The sequence below is a fragment of the Pholcus phalangioides genome, unplaced genomic scaffold, assembly GCF_987345545.1.
Source record: "Pholcus phalangioides strain wild (caught in Gottingen) unplaced genomic scaffold, Ppha-v1.0 ptg000010l_1, whole genome shotgun sequence".
Lineage (NCBI taxonomy): Eukaryota > Metazoa > Arthropoda > Arachnida > Araneae > Pholcidae > Pholcus > Pholcus phalangioides.
The window spans coordinates 9,455,998-9,479,060 of record NW_028301603.1 but is presented as its reverse complement, the minus strand read 5'-3'; the positions used below and the strand labels follow the sequence as shown (position 1 = coordinate 9,479,060).

General features: G+C 43.6%; 1 protein-coding gene across 1 annotated transcript in view; it reads right to left on the bottom strand.

Annotated features, from left to right (window-relative positions):
• Positions 1-21,629, bottom strand: part of LOC149080859 (uncharacterized) — a 55,478-nt gene extending 33,849 nt beyond the window's left edge. The window contains exons 1-10 of the mRNA XM_089237536.1: positions 21,395-21,629; positions 15,566-15,769; positions 13,636-13,941; positions 7,484-7,765; positions 5,496-5,750; positions 5,061-5,318; positions 2,304-2,414; positions 2,062-2,196; positions 467-589; positions 29-166 (exon numbers count right to left, since the gene is read on the bottom strand). Coding sequence (XP_089093662.1) covers positions 29-166; positions 467-589; positions 2,062-2,196; positions 2,304-2,414; positions 5,061-5,318; positions 5,496-5,750; positions 7,484-7,765; positions 13,636-13,941; positions 15,566-15,769; positions 21,395-21,488 — 1,906 coding nt within the window. The 5' untranslated portion in view covers positions 21,489-21,629. The remainder of the gene's footprint in view (positions 1-28; positions 167-466; positions 590-2,061; positions 2,197-2,303; positions 2,415-5,060; positions 5,319-5,495; positions 5,751-7,483; positions 7,766-13,635; positions 13,942-15,565; positions 15,770-21,394) is intronic.
• Positions 21,630-23,063: the final 1,434 nt, after the last annotated feature.

Genomic DNA, 23,063 nt, shown 5'->3' with positions numbered 1-23,063 from the left:
ACAGAACATCACAAACTAGACCTCTTACCTAAGCACTTCCCATCTTGCCCAACGTAACCAGGAGGGCACACACACGTAATGCTTGTTCCATCCTGTATGCAACTTCCAGGGCTGCATGTTGAATTGAGGCAACTGGATGTTGTTTGGTTGTTGTATGCGATGAAGTCTGTCGAGGAAAAAGCCATAAAAATAACACTCTGGTAACCATTTACTGTTTGATTTCAAATTATTCTATTAAACATAAAAAATATGTACAAGGTGAATCAAAAGTCAGTTAACAATATAACAAAATCCATATTTTACGATACAATGGACATAAGGTAAAAGAATAAGCGCAGATACGTTCGGAATGGAGTTCAATTTTAAAAATCAATTAGAGCTAAGAGCAGATGTACTGAAATTACTTTTGAATGTCAAAATCAAAGCCAACATTGTTACGAGAATAGGCTCAACAGCGTCCACTTACCGCATGTTGAGTTGTCGATCTCGTTTAGTGAGAAACCGGGCTCGCAATCGCAGCTCGGGCCGTCCTCATCTTCGTAACAGAGCTGTTTGCAAGTGTTGAGGTCCGGGAAAATGCAGAAGGCGGCTGTAGAGACAAGTATTGTTGTAAAACTTTTTGTTGTATTGTGTTATTTAAAATAGGTTTTCCGTATCTGCTGTTGATAATTATTAATTGTTGAAAATTTTTTAATCTGTTGCTGAAATTTTGTTTTTTCTATTCCCGAATTTTTTGTTATTTGTTGTTGAAAAAACATTTTCATTTGTTATACACATACAAACACAGAGACCACAACAAGAAAATTGTCCAATTGGTGAGAAACATTTTTAACTATTGTTGAAAACATTTTTATCTATTGTTGAAAAACATTCATCTACTGTTGAAAAACATTCATCTACTGTTGAAAAACATATTCATCTATTTTTGAAAAAAAATTGTATCTATTTTTGAAAAAAAATTGTATCTATTTTTGAAAAAAAATTGTATCTATTGTTGAAAACATTTTTATCTATTGTTAAAAAACATTTTTATCTATTGTTGAAAAACATTTTTATCTATTGTTGAAAAACATATTCACCTATTGTTGAAACATTTTTTATCTATTTTTGAAAAACATTTTTTATCTATTGTAATTTTTTTTTATCTGCTGTTGAAAAATAATTTTTTTATCTATTGTTAAAATTCCTTATCTGTTGCTTTACTTTTCAATTGCGCACGATCCTCCAGGCTCAGTTTAAACCAGTTGCAAAGCGGGACCGTGTCGATGAAAGCACCTATTACTGAAAACATTTTTCTTCTATTATTGAAAAAAATATATCTACTGTTGTGAAAAACTGCTGTCTGTTGTTAAAAAATAATTTTATCTATTGTTAGAAATAAATTCCATCTTCCCTATTGCAAAAGTATTTTTTATTTATTGCGGAAAATGTTTTGTTTCTTTCTGTTAAAAACATTGTACAGGTCTGTTATGCTAAAAAAAACTTGCAAAAAGTACATTTATTAAATCTGTTGGATCGCTATGATTGAACAGGTGAAATGCATTTTAATTCACTGCGATTCTTTTGCAGAACCCCTAATCTATATTTAGTTCATCTGTTACTCCTTTGATTTAGCAATTTTAGCTACAATTGGCAATTATCAGCATTTTTTGTGTGGTGTGAATTGACCCTTATATTCCCGTATTTAAGATCATCTAATACATTTTGTCTTCTTTTAGTGTAATTTTTTTGTAGCCCTCCATTCCGTTCGTCCCCCATGACAATTTTTTTTGCAATAATTGAAAAATTTCAATTGAAAATTGGCAACTTTTTAATGGTAATTAGCAATTTCCTTCTTTTCCCCCGTGTAAAAGTCTAAATGTGTGGATGAAATGTGGTCAGCACCACCTTCTTACAAATACAAATACAAATACGATTCTTATCAGTTATTTGAGATTTTTTTTTCGTGCATTCCACGAGTATTTTCATTTCAACAATAAAATCGTAAGTCAATCGATTAAAAATTAGCACCGAGAAATGTTCGGATTTTTTCGATTGGAAGAACCATGGTATAACACTCACGGACGCACTGCTGCTTCCCGTTGAAGGAATGTCCGGGCTTACAAGAGCATCTGATGTCTTCGGGTGTCTCAGGAGACGAACTCTCGAGACATGTCATGTCTGTTGATGGACAACCGAGCTTCGCGCAGAAATCCGCTGTAATGGAGAGATGTATTAGATCAAGACACAGAAACTTCTGCGAGACCACCATTCAGCAGACTTCATTCAGAACATTGATCATAAAAAATTGATATTTTTCTCACGTATGCATTCGCCGGTTTCCTCCGATATCTTGAAGCCATCTGCGCAGACGCAGGAGCTGTTCCTGCAGACCTGATTCCGACCGCAAGACATCAGTGGACAATAGTCCGCAACTGAAACCAAGAGAAATAATTTCAAAACGGTAATCTCTCGGCATTCAAATATGAAGGCTATTGGCAATCGATTTCTAAACTCGAGCTTTCGAAATTCTACCCATGCACAGTGTCTTGCAATACAGCGGCGCCGGAATGGGGGAAAACATTTCAGGGGCTGAAAGTTGCCAGTTGTCCCGTATATACGGGGGCTCAAGCCTTTATTCAGGAGGGAAAATAGCGCGTTGCATTATATGTTCATTAATTATTGGGGTGTGGGGACTGAAACAGCCTCAACCTCCCATGTTCCGATGCCTATGTTGCAACATAATTTCAACCCTTCATACATAAATAGGCTGCATTTTGAATAACGTCGGCAATTCTGTCTCTGAGAGTAGCCCACAATTCACATTTTAACCGGCCGTCTCATTTACAGTCTCACCCAATTACGAACCTTGCCTCTCATGGCATTCAGACCATACATTCCACAGATCTCTGGCGATGAATCTCTACCGATGCAAGAAGGTAACTAGAATTTTTTGTGAGTGGGCCAAACTAACTTTTGCGGCTTTTCCCACTCACCCATCGTAGAATTCGATAATTTGACAACAATGTTTTTTGTTACCGCAGTTGCCTCCCCTTCTAGTTCTGGCTCTGAATATACCAGACGTTGTCTCCCCCCCCCCCCCATGTCATTCCAAGCTTCCCACTACGTTTCGGAAAATTCTCCCTTTTGGCCTCTCAGGTTTCCAGAATTCTTCCACTTTTTTCCCCCGGGGGAACGAAACATATACATATATCTTCATTGACACGAGTGAGTGAGTATGCGTGCGTGCGTGCGTGCGTGTGTCGAAATTCCCAGAATACAATATCCCAAGTTGCCACAAAACAGGGCAGATGCTATCCTAATCCTGGCCCATTTTGCCCCAGGATAATATGGGAGAGACAGTCCCAAAAACAACTCTGGAAGAAGGAAACCGCAACACCCGTTCTAAGAGAATGCCATTGTTTGCTCACCAACAGCTAATGCCGAGTGAATGAAGTGAGGAGGGAGCATAGGCGGAGATAGACTTGAACTCCTGGAGGGCACGGTCATTATTGCTGGGGGGGGGGGGGCATTCATATATACACATATAGATTAGATCAGACAATACCACCTTTGACGATGGGGCGCATTGCCCCCCCCCCGTATCTCCACCCATGGGAGGGAGGGAAGTTACCTCTACCATTCAGAAATAAAGAAAACAGGATGCAAACAACACTCAAGGCCGATTCCTATAGCAAAGAAAATCTTCGTGGGGAAGGAGGGGGGGTGCAAAACTTGAAGAGGCTGTTCCACCGTTTGGATTGGACTGACACGGCTCGGAGGGAAAAGCAATAAAAATGTGTGTTTTCCGCATAAACTGCAAAGGGCTGCCGGCAGCCACTGCAAGCCAGCTGGAAATACTGCCGCGCTTCCACGGTCAGCATAGCAGGCCGCCTGTGCTTCGTGGAACAGTCCCCTCAACAAGGCTATGAAAGCTCTCAGAAATGCAGCAAAAAACGAGGTTCTTGGCCAAAGGAAACATCTCCATGCTCCAGGCAAAGGTCGCAAAGCAATAAAACTGACCAGACGGTGGGAAAAATTCATTATGAGCGAAGCGAGATGGTTCAACATCTGTTTTTGCTTTTTTAGCGGTTCTGCTTTAGTTGCATAAAATTTTTGTCGGTTTTTGTTGGTCTGTATAATGACGCCGTCTATTGGGAAAAGTAGCGTTACCAAGGATGTGTGTGCGCAGGCATCCTCCTTTCTCAGTTTTCGAATCTGCTAATCCTACTAAAGCCTCCTAGATAGACTTAGACTTTGGCGCAGGCCCAGAACTAGAGGGGGGCCAACTGCTCCGGGTGTCAAATGTTAAGGGTAACAAAGAGAATGTTGTAGTAAAATTATTGAATTTTCGATGGGGACGGGGTATCTAGGTGGCTTTTCTGCTGTACTGAAAATGTCACATTTCTGTTGTCAGGAAGAAAACAACGAACATCATTTCACATGTGACGATCTTCCCCGTCTTTTTCACGTTACTGTCAAAGCAGTTTCATGTTACTGCCGAAGACCAGTTGACGGCCCAGTTGACCCTCTCAATGTCCGGAATTCGGCTTTCACCGGGCCCCTATATACAGTCAAACCTCGTTAGTGCGTCACCCGGTTAACACGTCACTCCGCTTACCGGGTCACTTTTTGGAAGTCCCAATTGTCCTCAGGCAGGAATTGGCACAGCTATGGCTTACTCCGTTTAACGAGTCACTCCGCTTACCAAGTCATATTTTTGCTCTCCCAAGAGTGACTCATTAACGAGGTTTGACTGTATATATATATATATAGTGGTGAATTTTTTTTGTGATAATTATGGCCATGTACAATGGTTAGCTATGGCAACCCTAACGGTCAAAGTAATCTGAATATTGATATTTTAGTGGGACCGAATAAAGCCCAGTGAAAGCCCTGTAGATTCGGACAGTGGCCGGATCAACTGGGCCAGCCAATTCGCAAACTAACTTCCGTCAGTAACAAATACACACATTTCTTATCACAAGAAGCGCAAAGAATGACGACGTGATTCCAAATGTCACCTGTCTGTGTACAAGGGGTATCGGAAATGGATTTTTTTTTTCACTCTCATCGAATACCTTCACATCGCCTTCTCCTATAGTCGAAGTACTCATCTGCGTTCGGGCACCTGCACGAGAACGTGTCTCTGTCGGCGTCGACAACGCATTGAGCTTTCCCGCAGAATACGTTCCCTCCGTCCAGTACGCATCTATCCCTGAAGTTGCACCGGTCTCCGAAGAATCCTCTGGAACAGGTGCAGTTGAAGTCTTCGTCGGAAGAATCTTGGCAGGCGCCTTGATTGGAGCAAGGGTTCGGCTCACAGGGTGGTCGGATTTCTGGGGAGGAGAAAGAAAATGTTAGATTTATGAGGGTTTATTGAGGTACCATGCTACAGTATCAACATCTTTTCGCAGGATACGGTTACCAATACACCGAATGAAAGTTTGAGTTTGACACAATAGAATCAACCTCCGATGTCTCTTAGGCTATTTCTGTCCACCAGAGGCTCATACCTGTGCACGAACCAAGATACTCGTCAAGGAAGTAGCCCTGGTCGCACCGGCAGAATCGGGTAATCCCATCATCGGATATCTTGCATTCGCCGTTTGGGCAGACAGCCCCATTGCCGTCCGTTACGCACAGATCTTTGGTCTGGCAGCGTTCACCCGAATACGTCCCGTGACAAGAGCAGTTCGCAGATCCATCTTCAGCAACCGAGCATGACCCGTGGCCGCTACAGGGATCAGGTTTGCAGGGACGATTCACGGCTGAAATATAGGCAAAGAAAACTTGTTAGATGGCAACGGTTACTGGCTTCCAAAAGTTAAGCACGCGACGGCTTATATGACATAACGACATCACTTCAGTCTCTTCACCCCTCTGGATTAATGAAACACAAGTACGTGGTACTCGCCGGTACAGTATCTTCATGTGAAGCCTTCGGCGTATAGTACTATGGGGTAGTACTATGGTATAGTACTAGTACTATAGTATACTGGCAAATATAGTCTTACCAAAATGACTCTGCAACAATTGATGTAACAGTTGTGAAGAATTCCACTTGACTACTATCGCAATATATCGATCATCAGAGAAGATGGTAACCCTAGATGGACCCTATGGGGAGGCCATGCAGGAAAACGCGCTTGTACGTGTTGTGAACGTGAAATGGAGTTTGTTTCTGTGTAATGGCTTGTTATAGTGCTGCTACCTGCCATCAATTTTTCCAACTATGAATGAAGTGTAATGATTGAATAATTCTACCGTTACAGATGCCGCAGAGAGCAAGACTTTTAAACGGAGGTGATCGGCTCGCATTCGCGCCTCGAAGGTGGAAACCACCCTGGGCACAGGTCTCTGGACAGCTGTTTGACTTGTTTGGAATTGTTTCCATAATCAGTATATTGCTACAGTAGCCAATATACTGATTGGAATCGACGAGCGAACTCCACAACTGTTACATATATGGTTGCAGCGTCACTGAGAAGCACAATATCTCCCAGTACTGTGCGTCGAAGGGACTGTACGCTCAAATACCACGTCTTTGAAAGTTGTGTGTATGTGTTTTCCCTCTTTTGTTCCCTCACCACCATCGAGATATCTCACCGAGATAACGGGTGACTGAGATAACGATGCTCTAACGATGCGGTTCTTCTCAGCTTTCCCCCCCCCCCCACACACACACACACATACTTATAAAGGAGCGGATCATGCAATGAAAGCATTCGCAACTGGTTGTTCAGTAACTTGTACGGTGTTGTGAACGGTTATTGAGCTGTTTTCACACACAATGGACCCACCTGGAATATTGTTTTTCAACGAACACAAAGGAAAGAAAGGGACACAAAGGGAGTTTTTGTGCCCACGAGCGAATTAGAACCACTGATGGGGTCGTGCGTTCCAAGGTCGCGTGCTAATGCATACGCGCCTTAATATGTGTGTGTGTGTCTTTCTCAGAGAACTAATGCTTCTATTATATACTGTGCATAGAAGTGAGAAAGAGAGCGAGTAAAAACTAAACAACAAGTTCATAGGTGAGGGCGAAAAAGCGAGGCACTGTACTAATACTCTCTTATCGAATATATCTCTGTACTGTTCTTCCCTACCCTTATTTCTTTTTCTCTTTCCCTTTCTTCCTTTTTTTTAACGTGGAAAAGGGCTTCCACGTTTATCGCATGTATGTCTAATACAGATCATTGAAATTTATCACCAACAGTTTGTACGCGAAGGGGTTAAAGTGGTGTTGTTTTGTGATATAAGCCGTCGCGTGCTTAACTTTTGGAAGCCAGTGTAGATCTCGTTTAAATATTTCATTAGAGAGATTTTCGGAGGCAGCTCAAGAATGCAGATCGCAATCATCTTTGTTAAAGGAAATGGGGCTCTGGAAGTTTGAACATGAAAACTGAAACGAAATTCGAGATATCCGTTCCGAACAGATTTGATTCAGGTGGAACCCCCCCCCCCCACCCCCCACCGCCTTCATTGCACGTATCACACTTACGTGTGCAGGACATGATAGTAGAGTCGAAGTAATGATCCCGACCGCAGTCGCAGAAGTAAATCTTCTTCTCCGCATCCAGCTTGCAGACGCCGGTCCTGCCGCAACTGCCGCTCTCCAACTGATGATGGTGGTCATCGTCGTTGTCATAGCCGCACAGGTACTCGTAACTGCAATCAGAACCTGCGTAACCTCTCGGACAGGAGCAGTTGAAGTCTTTAGGACTAGTCGAGTGGCACGCGCCACCATTGTAGCATGGATTCGGGAAGCACGGTGGTGTGGCTCCTGCAGGCAGAAACTCTTATTAGGCATTATTCAAACGCCAAAAAATAAAAAAACACAATTACTAAAAAAATATGTCTTATATAAATTATATCTTCTTTGGCCAGAGGCGAGTTCCACGATTAGAAACGTCAGTCTCAGAGAAAGGTGAATGTTTCCCCAAGATTCGTCAAGAGATTATAAATTCCCTGAAATGTTGTCCCGAACATTTGTTGCACGACCGTCCCCTTCCTCCCGAAATACTTGACCATCTTTGCACGACCTTCAAATACTTGATTAGCGTTGCACGTACTGCGAAATACTTGACCATCGTTGCATGGCTCCTGAAATACTTGATTACCGTTGCACGACCCCAAAATACTTGATTATAGTTGCATGACCCCTCCCCAAAGTCCTGACCATCGTTGCACGACCTCCAAATATTTGATTATCATTGCACGACCTCCAAAATACTTGATTACCGTTGCACGACCGCCAAAGTCTTAACCATCATTGCATGGCTCTTAAAATAGTTGACGGAAGCACAAGTTGACTTGGTTCCCCTTTCTTCGACAAGTTAACTTTACGGAACCTCCAGGTTCTTGACTGTTCTTGCATGACCCTCGAAAATACTTGACCTTCTTTCATAAGTTCTTTTGAACCGTCATTGCACATACCCCCACGAAATATTTCCCCATTCGAGTTACAAGAGTTGCGACCAGGAAGAAAAAAATGCATTGGGGGGGGGGGGGGGAGGAAAGAAGAGATACCCGCACACAGTAAAAGAGGAGGAGGAAGATAGAGAAAATAGCCGGAAGGGGGTTCTGAAATATAAAGTGTGATGATGATGATGGGAATCTCTCCGCAGAAGAAGGAAAGGGGAAAAACGGACCAATCAGCAGATCGAGGTGAAAACAAACAGGTTTGTTCAAGTCGCGCACCTCGTTGAATAACCTCTTTCTCTTCTTTGTCTCGCTTCTCGAATAGGGGTGCGGTGTAGAACAAAGCAATGCAATTTATTTCCGTCGGTAGTCCCTATTGTGCACTTCCGTACCTCGTGGTTACCTCACTATGTGTTCGGCCATACAAGACCTTTGAATGAGCTGTACCACGACAGGCACCTCGCTAAGCATGAGTTACAACTACTGTTCATCCAAGAGGCCAGTGGGGCGAAGCCATCGTCAAAGAGATATCCTGAATGTTCACTCAATTCATTTTCCTTGGTTAAGGATTACTTTTCTCGCACATATATATGCACAAAAAAAAATTTCCCCAGCTACTGATACTTACAGAGTCGCGAACAATCTGCAATTAGTGCCGGAGCTTGCAATTTGTTACAAGTTTTTCATGAAACTAGGAACAATGAAATTTTGTAATAGGAAGTTTTGTTCGTGATATTTGTGTATCCAACTGCATAATATTTTTTAATATTTAAAAAAAGATGAGAAATGATGATTTTCGACTCCAACCATTGTTATACGACCCCCGAAACAATTGATTATCGTTGTGCAACAATTGCAAGATTTGATATTCGTTACAATCAGCAATGATTCAATAGTCATGCCGCAGGGTATTATCTTGGCAGAGTATTCCAAGGATCATATCATAACACCATGTTCAAGGGTCACGTCCCAGGGTATTTCAAGTGTCATGTAACAAAGTATTTCGAGCAACTGCGAGCATTTCAAACCCCTCGACCATAAAGCTCATGTTATTGTCTAGATTCTATTCTAAAGTCTATTGCTAAAGTCTTCCCATTCAACCAACATACCTAACCTTAGAATATACAAAGCCGTTTTAACGCATGGGCCCACCCTCCAGGGCCAATATACAAAGCCGTTTTAACGCATGGGCCCACCCTCCAGGGCCACAACTAGATGGGGCGGGGAGGTGGGGCAACTGCCCGGGCGGCAAAATTTAGGAGGTGGCAATTTTAGGTGGGAACATCCCTTTACATTTCTTTCCTTTGTCACTTCTCCAATGCTCCCAGTATCTAGAGATAACCCGAGCAGCGCCGGGTAGCCTATAAACAATCCTTACATTTCTAGCTACATTGTAGAAATTTAGCGCATCGTGATTGGCCGTAATGAGTGATGAACCATTACCCTCACTCATGGTGAAATTTTTGCTGCCGAAGTTTAACAATAGATACATTTAATTGTGTCCACCCCGACATTCATCGTTGGAGTGATGGTTATAGTACGAGACTCACGTACCGAAGGTTGTGTGTTCGATTCAATCTGAAAACCCCATCCTTTTTTCCCCCATTTTTGCTGTCATTGACTGATTTATTAAAAAATGTTTCCATTTTTGTTTCTGATTTAATTGAATGCGGTTCACGTGCATCGAGAAAACAATAATAACAGCTGCCCAGCTATCATTTACTGATTCAATAAAAAATGCTTTCATTTTTCGTTTATGAACTTTGAAATTCAGTTTCGCCCAAAACTCCACTTCTCGTGACGTCTTGCTAGCTTTTTTGCTCGCAGTAACCAATCACCTGTGCTAATGCTTCCTGTGTTACTAAGAAAGTAGGGATTGTAATTACGCCGCTGGATATTGTAGTTAGTATCATATTTCTCCAAAACTCCCTCGGAATATTCCCGATGTATTCACATTGTTGACTGAAACCTGTTTCTCCAATTTTCTTAGTTTCTGTAGTTTTGATACATTACGTGTGCATATATAATATGCTTTGTATACTCCCTTGTAACTATGTATCTATGCATCTTGCGACCGCAATAGTCACACTCTTTATCCTCTATAATTACTCATGGACTAGGAAGTGCGTAACGCTTCCCCTAGCCGTTTGCGTTTCACATATAATTTGTAACGTGATTTTTTTTCTCATCTATTTTCATGTAAAAATTGTGTATTGTATGATACTCGGAATGCAACGGACTAGCATTTGTGCTTTGGTTTTTCACACCTTCTTGACTCTTCCTGCCCCCTATCATACACTTTTTTACCCCGGCGGTGACCTATCGGTTAGAAATTCTTCGGAATATGGACTGGGTCGCCGTTTCGGTTAGTAAGTTAGTAACATATAAAATTCCAAATTTGAAATTTCTGGAACACTTCGGGTCGAACTGGCGCAGTTGAAACTCTGAGCATCTTTCCATCCGGGAGCTCATGATGTTGTTAAGACGACCCTGAGCATAGGTAGACATGCGCATAAAAAGGAAATGATCTCGTACAATTATGCAACTTCGCTTCTGTTCTTTTCCTCAAACAAGTTACCACCAGCCTCGTCCAAAGTGTTTATTACCGAAAGAACACCTTGTGTGTGTGGCGCTCCTTCACACCACGAAGAATAAATGAACTTTATATTAAGCTTATTACACGGCTTCTCAAATACCGCTTGTCATGTATTATGTATGCGTGCAAAACGAGAGGAAAGAGATAAACCCGAGATAAAACGCTGTTATCTCTTCCTCACTTACAACTAGACTTTAGAATTTATCTCTGTGAATTCCGACTTGAACGGGTTCTTTGTTCGGAAACAACGAGATACTGAGGAGAAAGAATTGTTGCTTTCGACTGCTAAAGCCAACAACAATATCTGATAATAATAAAACAATAATAGTGGGGGAGGTACAGATGTGAGTATGTTTTATAAGAGTGAGGGGAGAGATTGTGAGTACACTTTAAAAACACTCAAGTCTGATCGTGTATTTTCAGCAAATCACAATCTTTAAGACTGCCCCGTTTACTTGGCTGATTTTATCGCATAATCAGTGGCGTTGGGTGCTCTAGCGTCCCCCACAATAATTTGTATCCAGGATTCGAGCACCCCTGGGAACCTTATTCAGAAATCAAAATCTCTTTTATAAATTTCAAGACTAGTCCTGCTCGGGATTTATTGAACTCTTTCTGAAATACGTACGTCGGTGCCGTTGGCACGACTCGTGAAATATTTTATAATTGTTGTAACTGTCCTGAAATATTTAACGTTTGTTGCACTACCCCGTGACATATTTTTCCATAATTGTACGGACCCTGAAGTATTTCCCCTTTCGCTAAATGACCTCCTGAAATATTTCCCAATTGTCTCACGAAATATTTATCATTATTTTACAGATCATTTTGAAATATTTATCGTTTGTTTCACGACCCCTGAAACGTATATGCAGGACTCTTCAAACATATGCCATAGGTTGCGAAATTCTTAAACTATTTAGCAATTATTTCACAACCCCTCATCCCTGAAATATTCATATTTTTTTCACAAAGTCATAAGTTTCTTACTTGATTCACGGTCCCTAAAATATTTATGGAAGACCCCTGAAACACATATCATTTGTTGCAAAACTCCTGAAATATTTAACCATTGTTTCACGACCCCTGAAATGTTTAACCATTGTTGCACGACCCTCGGAAATATTTAACCATTGTTGCACGACCCTCGGAAATATTTAACCATTGTTGCACGACCCCCTTAAATATTTAACCATTGTTGCACGACCCTCTGAAATATTTAACCATTGTTGCACGACCCTCGGAAATATTTAACCATTGTTGCACGACCCCCTGAAATATTTAACCATTGTTGCACGACCCTCGGAAATATTTAACCATTGTTGCACGACCCCCTTAAATATTTAACCATTGTTGCACGACCCTCTGAAATATTTAACCATTGTTGCACGACCCCCTGAAATATTTAACCATTGTTGCATGATCCCTGAAATATTTAAGCAAGACTTCTGAAACACATGTCATTTGTTCCAAAACTCGTGAAATAGTTAATCATTGTTTCACGACCCCTGAAATATTTAACCATTGTTTCACGACCCCTGAAATATTTAACCATTGTTGCACGACCCCCTTAAATATTTAACCATTGTTGCACGACCCTCTGAAATATTTAACCATTGTTTCACGACCCCTGAAATATTTAACCATTGTTGCACGACCCTCGGAAATATTTAACCATTGTTGCACGACCCCCTTAAATATTTAACCATTGTTGCACGACCCTCTGAAATATTTAACCATTGTTGCACGACCCCCCTGAAATATTTAACCATTGTTGCATGATCCCTGAAATATTTAAGCAAGACTTCTGAAACACATATCATTTGTTGCAAAACTCCTGAAATACTTAACCATTGCTGCACGACACCTGAAATATTGAACAATCATTTCAAGAGCTCTGAAATATTCATCCTTTTTATAAAAACCCATGATGTATTTATCATTTGTTTCACGACTTGCCTGAACGATTAGGCACAACTCTCTCTTTAAACATATACCGCAGGTTGCAAAACGTTTGAAGCATATATCATAGGCTGCAAAACTCCCGACATTTTCAACACTTGTTTCATGATCCCTCAAATAATCATCTTTTTTTTTCCACAAACTCAAAAATGTATTACTTGATTCACGACCCCTAAAATATTTATGCAAAACTCCCGAAACATATATCATAGGTTGCAGAACTCCCGAAATATTCTACAATTGTTTTATGTGACCCCTGAAGTATTTATCTTTATTTCACAAACCCATGAAATATTTATTATTTGCTTCCCGACCCACGCGTGAACTATTCATGCTGACTCCCCTGAAACATGTATCATTTGTTGCAAGATTCCTAAAATACATGTTAAGTTGCGATCACGTTGCCAAATCAAGTAATCTTTTCTGAACATCTGTGGAATGTTTGAGAGAGAGATTTCGTTTCATCAAACACTTCACGGAAACTTCAGGGCGTGATGGCGTGACACGCCAATCTTCGGGAAATGTCAGGTATCGTTTTCCCAGAATCTTGAGGGATGATCTCATACAACACGTGTCGTAATAATCTGACAACAATGTCAATCAATCTCCTCAAACATCAGCGAGAACGGAAAAAAAAATATATATATTGATAAGATGGGAACGCGTCCACGTACCTTTGCATATCTCTTCCTCCTCGTCCCAGAACTCTGCCTGAAAACAAGCGCAGTATCTTCTCTCCATGTCCTCGCTGTAAACGCACGTGCCGCCACTGCAAAAACCGGTGACGCCACTGTCCCCGTCGCCACTGGTCGATCGACAGAGGTCCTTCGTTTCGCACCTCGAGCCGACGTATCCGCGATCGCAGAAGCATCCGAACATCGTTTTGGATTCCGTCGCGTTGCCTCCCGGTGGCGACGTCAGCGATGAGCAGTCGCCATTGCCGTTGCAGAAAGACCTGCCGCAAGTCGGCGCCAGAGTAACTAAGAATGAAAACAAGTAACAATGCTTCCGAATCACAAATTTTTTTTGCTCAATGAAAAGTCTCGTGATCAGTGGCGTATTTACGGGGGTGGGGGGAGGCTAAGGTGACAAGTTGGGGGAGGAGGGGGGGAATTGGAGCAAGTGACCAAGAAAATTAGTAGAATGGGAGAAGGGCGGAAGAACTTGTAAAAGCTCACCACAAATCCGCCTCTGCCCAGAGAGCAGTGGAGTACTTCAGTGAGTGACTTTGAGAGTCTGCAAGCATGTGAGTGAGCAAAAGAGTGACCTAGATCATGTACAATCATGTGGATAAGTGAGTCCCTGAGAGCGAGGAACCAAAAGCGTGATCTGCTGCAAATCATCTACAGCCATAGGCGGAATTGCGATTTTGCTGCTATGAGCTACAAGAATTTCACCGCTTTTCTCCCCATTGTAGTCTAATTTTCTTCCACCATCCATTCCTCGAATTCGCCGACCTGTGCTCTTTAACCCCCTTCCCCCCCCCCCACCCATACTCCAGTAAATACGCCTAGGTTACTCACATGCTTTCATACACTTTTGAGCCCTGTCATGCTCACACATTTTCTTGCTCACTCTTTTGATTATTCAAGCGCTTGCACAGGGTTTTGGTCACACACATGCTTACATGGGTCTTTTTTTCTTTTTTTTTTTGGTCGCTCACTGACATGGTTGGCAGGGCCGTCTTAAGAGGCCATGGGTACTACCAGGCAAATTCTCGAAAATCTCAACCAGATATCATTTTTGTGAGGGCCCCTTTTCTCTTGAGGCCGGGGCCGGGTGGGCCCATGCCTTAAGACGGCACTGCTGGTTGGTACCTTGCTGTCTAGGTCGCTCTTTTGGTCATCCAAATGCTTGCGTACACTCTAGGTCAATCTTTTGGTCAGTCCCATGCTCACACATGGTCTCTAGATCACTCTTCTGGTCATGCACATTCTTGCGAACTTTCAAGATCACTCACTGACCTAGTCCCTCACTATCTGCCAAAGCGGATTGATGGTGGGTACAAAAATCTTGCCGCTCTTCTCCCATTATTTAATGATTTTTTTGGCCACTCAATTTTCAAATTTGCCACTCCTCCGCCCTGGAATATAGCCTGCTGAGATCCCATGTAAATACTGCCTAGAGTATGTGCTAGCATGTGAATAGCCAAAATAGGGATATGGAGTGTATACAAGCATGTGAGTGTGTCAAAAGAGTACGTACGCATGCGAGTGACCGAATCAGTACGCAAGCAGGTGAGTGACCGAATCAGTACGCAAGCCAGTGAGTGACCGAATCAGTAAGCAAGCACGTGAGTGACCGAAAGAGTACGCAAGACGGTGAGTGACCGAAAGATTGCGTAAGAATGTGAGAGACCAAAAGAGTGACTAAGCGACACAAGCGTATTTACAGGAGTGGTGGGGGGGGGGGGTACAAGCAGACCATTGCACTGGATGGCGAATTCGAAGTGGCCAAGAAAATGGCAGAAGGGCGGCAAAATTCGTTCAACCCATAGGCGGTAAACCCGCAAATCCGCCTCTGCACGCGATCAGAATAGAATGACATGTAACAGAGGGGGGGGGGGGTTTCGGATTTTAAGAGGAAGCTTCGACTGACACTTACTTTCTGGTTCCGCCGTTGTGGAATCCGTATCGAAGGACACGGTGTTGAAGGTAGTGTTTTCCCAGACGGTGACGTTCCCGTCTTCATTCGTTGAATCGGTTCCCGTCGAATCGGTCACGGATACCTCCTTGACCAAAGTATCGTCATCGTCTTTCGTGGTTTCGTCGTCTGTAGAGGATATTGTTGGCAGTGTCGTGGAACCTTCTGTGAAAGGACAACAATTAGTTATCGAAGAAGATGTGAACTCACCACTACAAGAGAGATTTCGGAGTCTTTACGTACAGTCAAATGTCCACACATGGGACGATCTGGAACTTTTCATTTTTTTTTTATATTGGTCCCTGACGGTTGTTGAAATTACCGGGTTTGAACACCCCCCCCCCCCCCTCGTCGCCACAGTAGTGGTCGAAGTTGGTTTTCTGTGGTGTCCAACTTCCAAATTGGTCGAAGAGGCTCTTAATCTCCCAACGGAAGAACAACTCTTGCTGCCACGCAAGTCACCTCAAAAAGGTGCTAAAAAAAGTGACCTGTTACAAAAGTGGCAACAGCTATGGGACAAGAATGCACATAAAGATGCCTACAAGATACAGAAACGCGTCCGGTGGAATGGTACCATTTGGTCAAGAGAGAAAGTGATTATGATAACTGAGCACGGTCCATTGCCGACGTATCTAGAACGTTTCAAGAAGTCGGACAACGCCATGTGTGCTTGTGATGAGATTGGATCTTTATGGCATTGCTTGGCATCTTGCCCATGTACAAAAAATTTTATTTTAGTACTGTCCTCGAGAACGGTCCACTGTGTTTCAAAAGGAGGGTTTTGAAGAGCCCTATGAACCTTGCTCGGGTGTCGGTGGATTATATTGTTCCTCGATAACAATTTACACCGCATACATACTAAGAAGACTGGCAGCGCACGTCTGAGCGATGACGAGTTCAAGAGCCCCAGTGATTGATCTTAAACCGGATTTTCCTAGGAGTAGAACTTTCGCGCCGTGTGCAGCGTGAAAACGCTGATTGGTTAGAAGCCTGAAATTCAGGTTTGTTTGACCATTCAGCGTTTTCACGCTGCACGCGCTGTAGTAACCTGCTCCTAGGAAAACCTGGTTCTAAAGTATGAGCGCGGCCCGGAGGCTTCAAGAGAAGAGGGGGGGGGGGGCCTCGCAAAATCTAGAACCAGTTGAAATTTTCGACAATTCCCCAGGTAGGGTCTCAGAAAAGTTACTTGACCCGAGGACCCATGATGCTCTAAAGACGGCCCTGCCCGTCTCCCCTACCAGAATACGTGAATGTAAAGTTAGAGTGGCTGGAAAAGGGCGTTTTTTCTAACCAATCAGCGTTTTCACGCTGCACACGGCGCAGAAATTCTACTCCTAGGAAAATCCGGCTTTAAGAGGAAATATGATCTCCGACCACGTCGGCGTCGGGTGAATGGGAGGGGGTCGTTCACCTGTAGAGACGGAATTGGATCATCGACGGCAAGGACGTATCAAGTGTGATTTACTCGGCTATAATCATGTTTATAAGTTTGATTGCTTAGATTGGCTCTTATTACACTATAAAAGTTTTCTAAAAGTCCTTTTATAAAACTTGAAAAATTCAACCAATAAGCTTATTGGTTCTATTTGCTCGAATGTAACCGATGAGTTTTTGAGTTTTATAAAAGGGATTTTATCAAACTTTTATAGTGTAATACCGACCTTAGATTGTTTATACAGTGTTATAGTGTATGTATTTATCCGTTAGGGCCATTCAAGTATCACGTAAGCAGATTTTCAGCCATTTTTACCCCCTCCCTCCCCCTTGTCAGCAAAAGTCAGTGAAACACTAACTCCCCCCCCCCCACCCCGTCAGCAGCTTAGAATATTTCATATCTTCCAAAAGGGGTGGTTGATGACGTAAGCAACCTTCAACCCCCCCCCCCTCTCTTGTCATCAAAAGTCAGCAAATCCGAAACCCCCTTCCCCTCCCTCAATGCTGACGTAATACTTGAATGACCCCTTATACGATTCCGGATTGACGATTCCTGATGTTTCAAGATGGTTATATCAAGTTTTATTCATTTTATTCTATATTTTGCTGCCTTCGTCTGAGGTGTGACTACGTTTCTTTGATTTTAATAAAACTTTTCCGGATACACCCATCCTCCGGGAACGCTTCGATATCTCTCCGAGATATGGGAAGCTTCCGGGTGCTTCCGGTCTTCAAAAGGTCAAAGGTACCCAACCAACTTCGAGGTTGCGAATGCGAGCCGATGCCCCCTTTAAAAAAAAGTCTCACCACGGAGAGCAACAGACCTCTCTCTCTCTACACAACGCGGTACAATTATTCAATCATTGCACTTCACTCGTAGTTAGAAAAAAATTGGTGGCAGGTGGCAGCACTACACATAACAAGCATTACACAGTAACAAACTCCGCGTTAGGTTCACAACGCGTACACACACACATTCCAACGTGTTCGTTAGAAATTCCGCATAGGAAAGTGGACAAGATTCACATGTGTGGTTTAGTAGTTGTAGTAGTTGCAGTGTAGAATGTGTTCAGAAGAAGTTTTTCCATGTGTTTGCCTGAAAATCGGTCAGTTTGCACCACATTTACGTTTAGACATTGGGAGTGTTTCCCAAAGTGGGCGATGGAATGGTCCGAGGGGGCGATACATCCAACTGATTGAATATAGGATCCTATGGGTTTATTTGAGTTGGAGGGCGATGAGAGAAAAAAAAATTTGAAGAAGGGGAGCGATGGAACAAAAAGTTTGGGAGACTATAATTTAGGGCATAGTTCCCCAACCTTTTTTGTCCCACATCGCCCCCTTCTTCAGGAATTTTTTTCTCCCATCGCCCCCGCCAACGCTATCTAACCCATAGAATCCTATGCTATACCCGTAGCTTCTACCGCCCCCTGGAACATTCCATCGCTCCCCCAGGGATTCACTGATTTAGGGCAATGTCAAGTAAAGTCTCCCCGGTTCAATCTTTTTTTTATTGACTTTATTATCAGTTGCAGCACGGCTTGAATAGAAAAAAAAAATAGTCAAGTTTGTTTACATTGGGGCACCGTCCCATGTTAAGCACATTTACTGTACACGAAATTACACACACACGCACAGCGGCTCACCCTTGTATACTGTCCCAAGTAAGGGTGTCCGCGCCTAACTTGGGACAAACGCCATTTACTTTTTTTTTTAGGTACTCTATGTCAATGTTTCTCACCTCCGGGCCGCAGCCCGATACCGGGGTCGTCAAACCGGGCCGTGATTGATTCATCGTTTTTCATTTTTCCCCAATTATTAGCTATTAGCTATGCTTGTGGCCGGGCATTCTAGTCAAAATTAAGAATTCAATCGGACCGTGGAAGGTTGAGAATCGCTGCCCCCATGCGTACCTAAAATTTTCAAATTATAATTACAAACGAGCCTAGACCAGCAACTCCTACAGATAGGAGGCCTCCCCCTCAGAATATTCAGGGGGAGGGAAAAATTTCCCTGCTAGTGCCGGTATCATCGTTGTGAGGAAAAGAAATGATCTCAGAATTGGCGATTTCTATGATCCCACATCCAATCACCTTGCGGTATTTGTGAGCCAAACAAGATGATTTTACGCCAAAATAAGAAGAAACGGGAAGGGATGCTGTGGTTCAAAATGTGGCGAACTTGCTAGGTATATAAGTCTTAATGACAATACAGATGAACTTGGCAACCCGTGCGGAGGTCTTCTATCTCTAGTAGGTGCCTGCCTAGACACCCGTGACAGACTTCAACGTTTCATTAGGGGGAGGGGGTGATTTTTTAGTGCAAAGTTCGAAATTGCCCCAAGTATGGGCACTTGACCGCAGTTGCGTCATTTATCATAACATGAAAATAAAAATCAAGTATAGTAATTTGTAAAGACATTTTTACGTAGGCATCAGGTTGACCAGGGTAACAGTTGCGCATAATTGTTAATGCATAATAGTGTAACGGTGGATTTCAGGAGTGGTAATTAGGTTAAATGATGGGTTAGGAGCGGGCATCTTCAACCCGTTGTTCGCGAGCACCATGGTGCTCTGTGAGGTACCCAGAGAGCTCGTGTTCGATTTCGTGCATGCGTGCACTTGATCAACGTTCCAACTAAACGCCTTAGATCAGGCATCTTCAACCCGTTGCTCGCGAGCACCACGGTGCTCTCTGAAGCACCCAGAGTGCTCGATGCTCGTGTCCGATTTCTTGCTCGCGAGCCGATCCGACCGATGTTCCAACTAAACGCCTTAGATCAGGCATCTTCAACCTGTTGCTCGCGAGCACCATGGTGCTCCGTGAGGTACCCAGAGTGCTCGATGTTCGATTTCGTGCTCGCGAGCATTTGATCAACGTTCCAACGAAACACCTTAGAGCAGGCATCTTTAACCCGTTGCTCGCGAGCACCATGGTGCTCCGTGAGGTATTCAGATCAGAGTGCTCGATGTCGTGCCCGCGAGCACTTTATCAAGTAAACACCAAACAATTCCAAGTAAAAACCTAGTACAAATCGCATTGAAGAATTGAAATTGCTGATTTCATGTATGGGTATGTCAAACTTGCGGTAAGAGTGCTCTTCTTTTGATGGTGGGTACAGGAAGTGCTCGCGATTAGAAAAAGGTTAAAGTCCCCTGCCTTAGAGGAACTGCGTTCAAGGATTGAAATCATCGTCATTTCATGTATGTTTAACGTGCCGTAAGGGTGCTCTTCTTTTGATGATAGATGAAGGCAGTGTGCTCGCGACTGAGGAAAAGGGTTGAAGTACCCTGGGTTAGGGTAACTGAGAAGCAGCACAGGCAATGATTAGGATCAAGGCGGACGTACAGGAAATGATTATAGGAAGGTTATGGAATGCCCCCTCTCAACTAGGGTGGGGCCGACAGGGCTCCCACCCTGGGACCTGGGACGATTCTCGTCATTTTTTTGTTTTTCTCACCTATAAATTCACTATAGAGGATCCGTGAAAAATCTGGCCAGGAGTGAGTCCTAGGACCCCCCCCCCCCCCGCTCCAGGATGTGTAAGCAGACCCGGAGTTGGTAGGTGCGAAGTGTGCGGCCTCACTGGGCCGCTAAACTTTAACTTTAGGGGCCGCAAAAACGGGATAGAAATATTTTGATTACATTTTGACCGACTTTCCCACAAATCAATGGCTTATAAATTTTTGTCCAAGACCTCTTGACTTCAGCCATCATCCGGGTCAATGGCTAAAATTAACAATGGCCGATAGAGCCTGGGCGGTGCTCGGTATGAAATGACTTCAGCCATCGAATCCTGTGGCCAAGGTTTCAACGGAGAATCATCCCCCCCCCCTCTACTAATTAAAGAGAAGGGTGCTGGCGGATCCGGTGCCCCCCCTAAGTCGCTGGAGCAGAGGGGGGAGCTAAATACTTTTTCAAAACCATTCAAAATTACACGGGAGAGGCATACAATTCATGCTTGTATTCATGCAACATTCGGGTCTTGGTCTCCAACAAAAAAAAAAAAAAACCCTCTAGACCAGTGTTTCTCAACAGTCGGGCCGCGGCCCGGTACCGGGCACTGACATCATTCATACCGGGCCGCGAGTGATCAGCCATTTCATTTTTTTTCTCGTTCATTTTCCGTTGGTCTTGTGTTTGACCGGACCTTCGACTCACAAAAATCAATGAAACCGGGGCCACGGGCTTGCCAAGGTCGAGAACCACTGCTCTAGACGACCCTGACTAGAGGGGGGAAGGGAACCCTGGGAAAATGCGCCATTCGCCTTGTGGTTGCGTCAATCATTTTATTTCCGTTCGTCATATGAAATCTCTCCCCACACACACACAAAATAAAACCATTTCAAAACATACCTAAAATTGGATTCGGATCCCCGCCTGTACCTTGAGAATCGACGGTAAGCACCAGATGCACCAGAACCACCAGGATCACCTGAGGAACACACATCGTGAGGGGTTCGGGTAAGAAAGGACTCTACTAATCTCCGCGTTTCTTTCAGAAGAAGCGGAAACGCAGGAGGCCTTTTCCCCGCCCCCTAGGATTATGGAGGATGAGATTACCAACAATGAAAAGAAACAAACACAGTTTGGACTAATTCGTTTTTAACCTGAGGGGGAAGGGGAGGAGAGGGGGAGAGAGAGGGGGAGGGGCATTGTGTTTAGTTTGGGATCATCTGATGCTCGAGTGAAAGTTATGACCCGAAGCAAAGTACATATTTGGTCTTTATTTGCTCCTCTTTAAAAGAAGGAAGACATATTTGTGAGAAGAGATAAGTGATAAGCAACTTGTCTCGGGGGGGGGGGGGCAAACAGGAAGGAAGGAAGGAAGGACATTGTCTTCTTTACCTATCACGTAAAAACACTCGCGGGAATGTGACACTTGCACTTGGTTTTTTTTTTGCGGACAATTTGGGTATCAGTGGATGTGCAGACACTGCTGCTACTTGCACTTCCGTACACATCCCTCTACGGAATTTCAAACGGATCGGCACATGCGGGAATGTGTGTACTGAGTGTAAGTGTGGGACCTCAGCGCATAAATGTTGTCAGAGTCGTGTGCTTGTTCCGTGTTCTTTGCTGGCGCTGCCATCTGTCGCCCATGTTTTGGATCGAAGATGGTGAAATGCTTGAATTTCCATGTTATTTAAGCATCGTTTTTAAGGTCTGCGTGAGAGAGTTTCTTTTTTTTTTTTCGGATGGGAGTGCGGTGGCTCTCGCATTCGAACCTCGAAGCTGAGAAAACCAACTTGAGCCGTCCACCACTGTGCCGTCAAGCCGTCAACGGAGTTCGAGTCTTCGATCCCGAGGACGAGAGCCCAACACGTGACCGCACAGCGGCATTTGCGGGCGGGCACTCCAAGGGTCGTCTTTACAGTGTCTTTGGGCCCCCCCCCCCCCGAGCAAAGAGATGCCCATGCGTTGAGACGGCCGTGGGCACTGATTCGCGTGACAATAAAATTGGATAAGTTGATTTTTTTTCGGCATGTCCCTCAGCATGGGTGGGACGGGACTAACTGGGCTCCATCCAGCCCGGGGACGACTCTTATCATATTTTTATCACGCTTTAAATTCACTGTATAGGGACCCGGGAAACATTTGACTATGAGAGCCGCCAAACAACCCAGGCTGGGAGGGGCACCTGCTGCAGAATGTGAGGGTCATAATTGAGGAAAAATAGATTTGCAGACAATGATTAGGGCCTACAACGATCGGGGGGGGGGGGTGGTCTGTCCAGCCAAAATTTGGAAATTTGGATCCGTTTTCCGGATTCTCCTCCCAAAATTCTGGATCTAAAAAACGGACCCTTCAGAAAATTCCGGATCTGAAAAACAGACCCTTCTGGGTTATTTGCGCTTGCGACAAAATTGCTTATTTTTCACAAAAAAGTAAGGAAAATTTTCGTAAAAACAGGACCCTGTAAAGAAAGTCTGGACAGACCTCCTCCCTCCCCAACGATGCAGTTATTCAATCACCACACTTCAGTCATAGTTAGAAAAATTGATGGCAGATGGCACCACTGCAA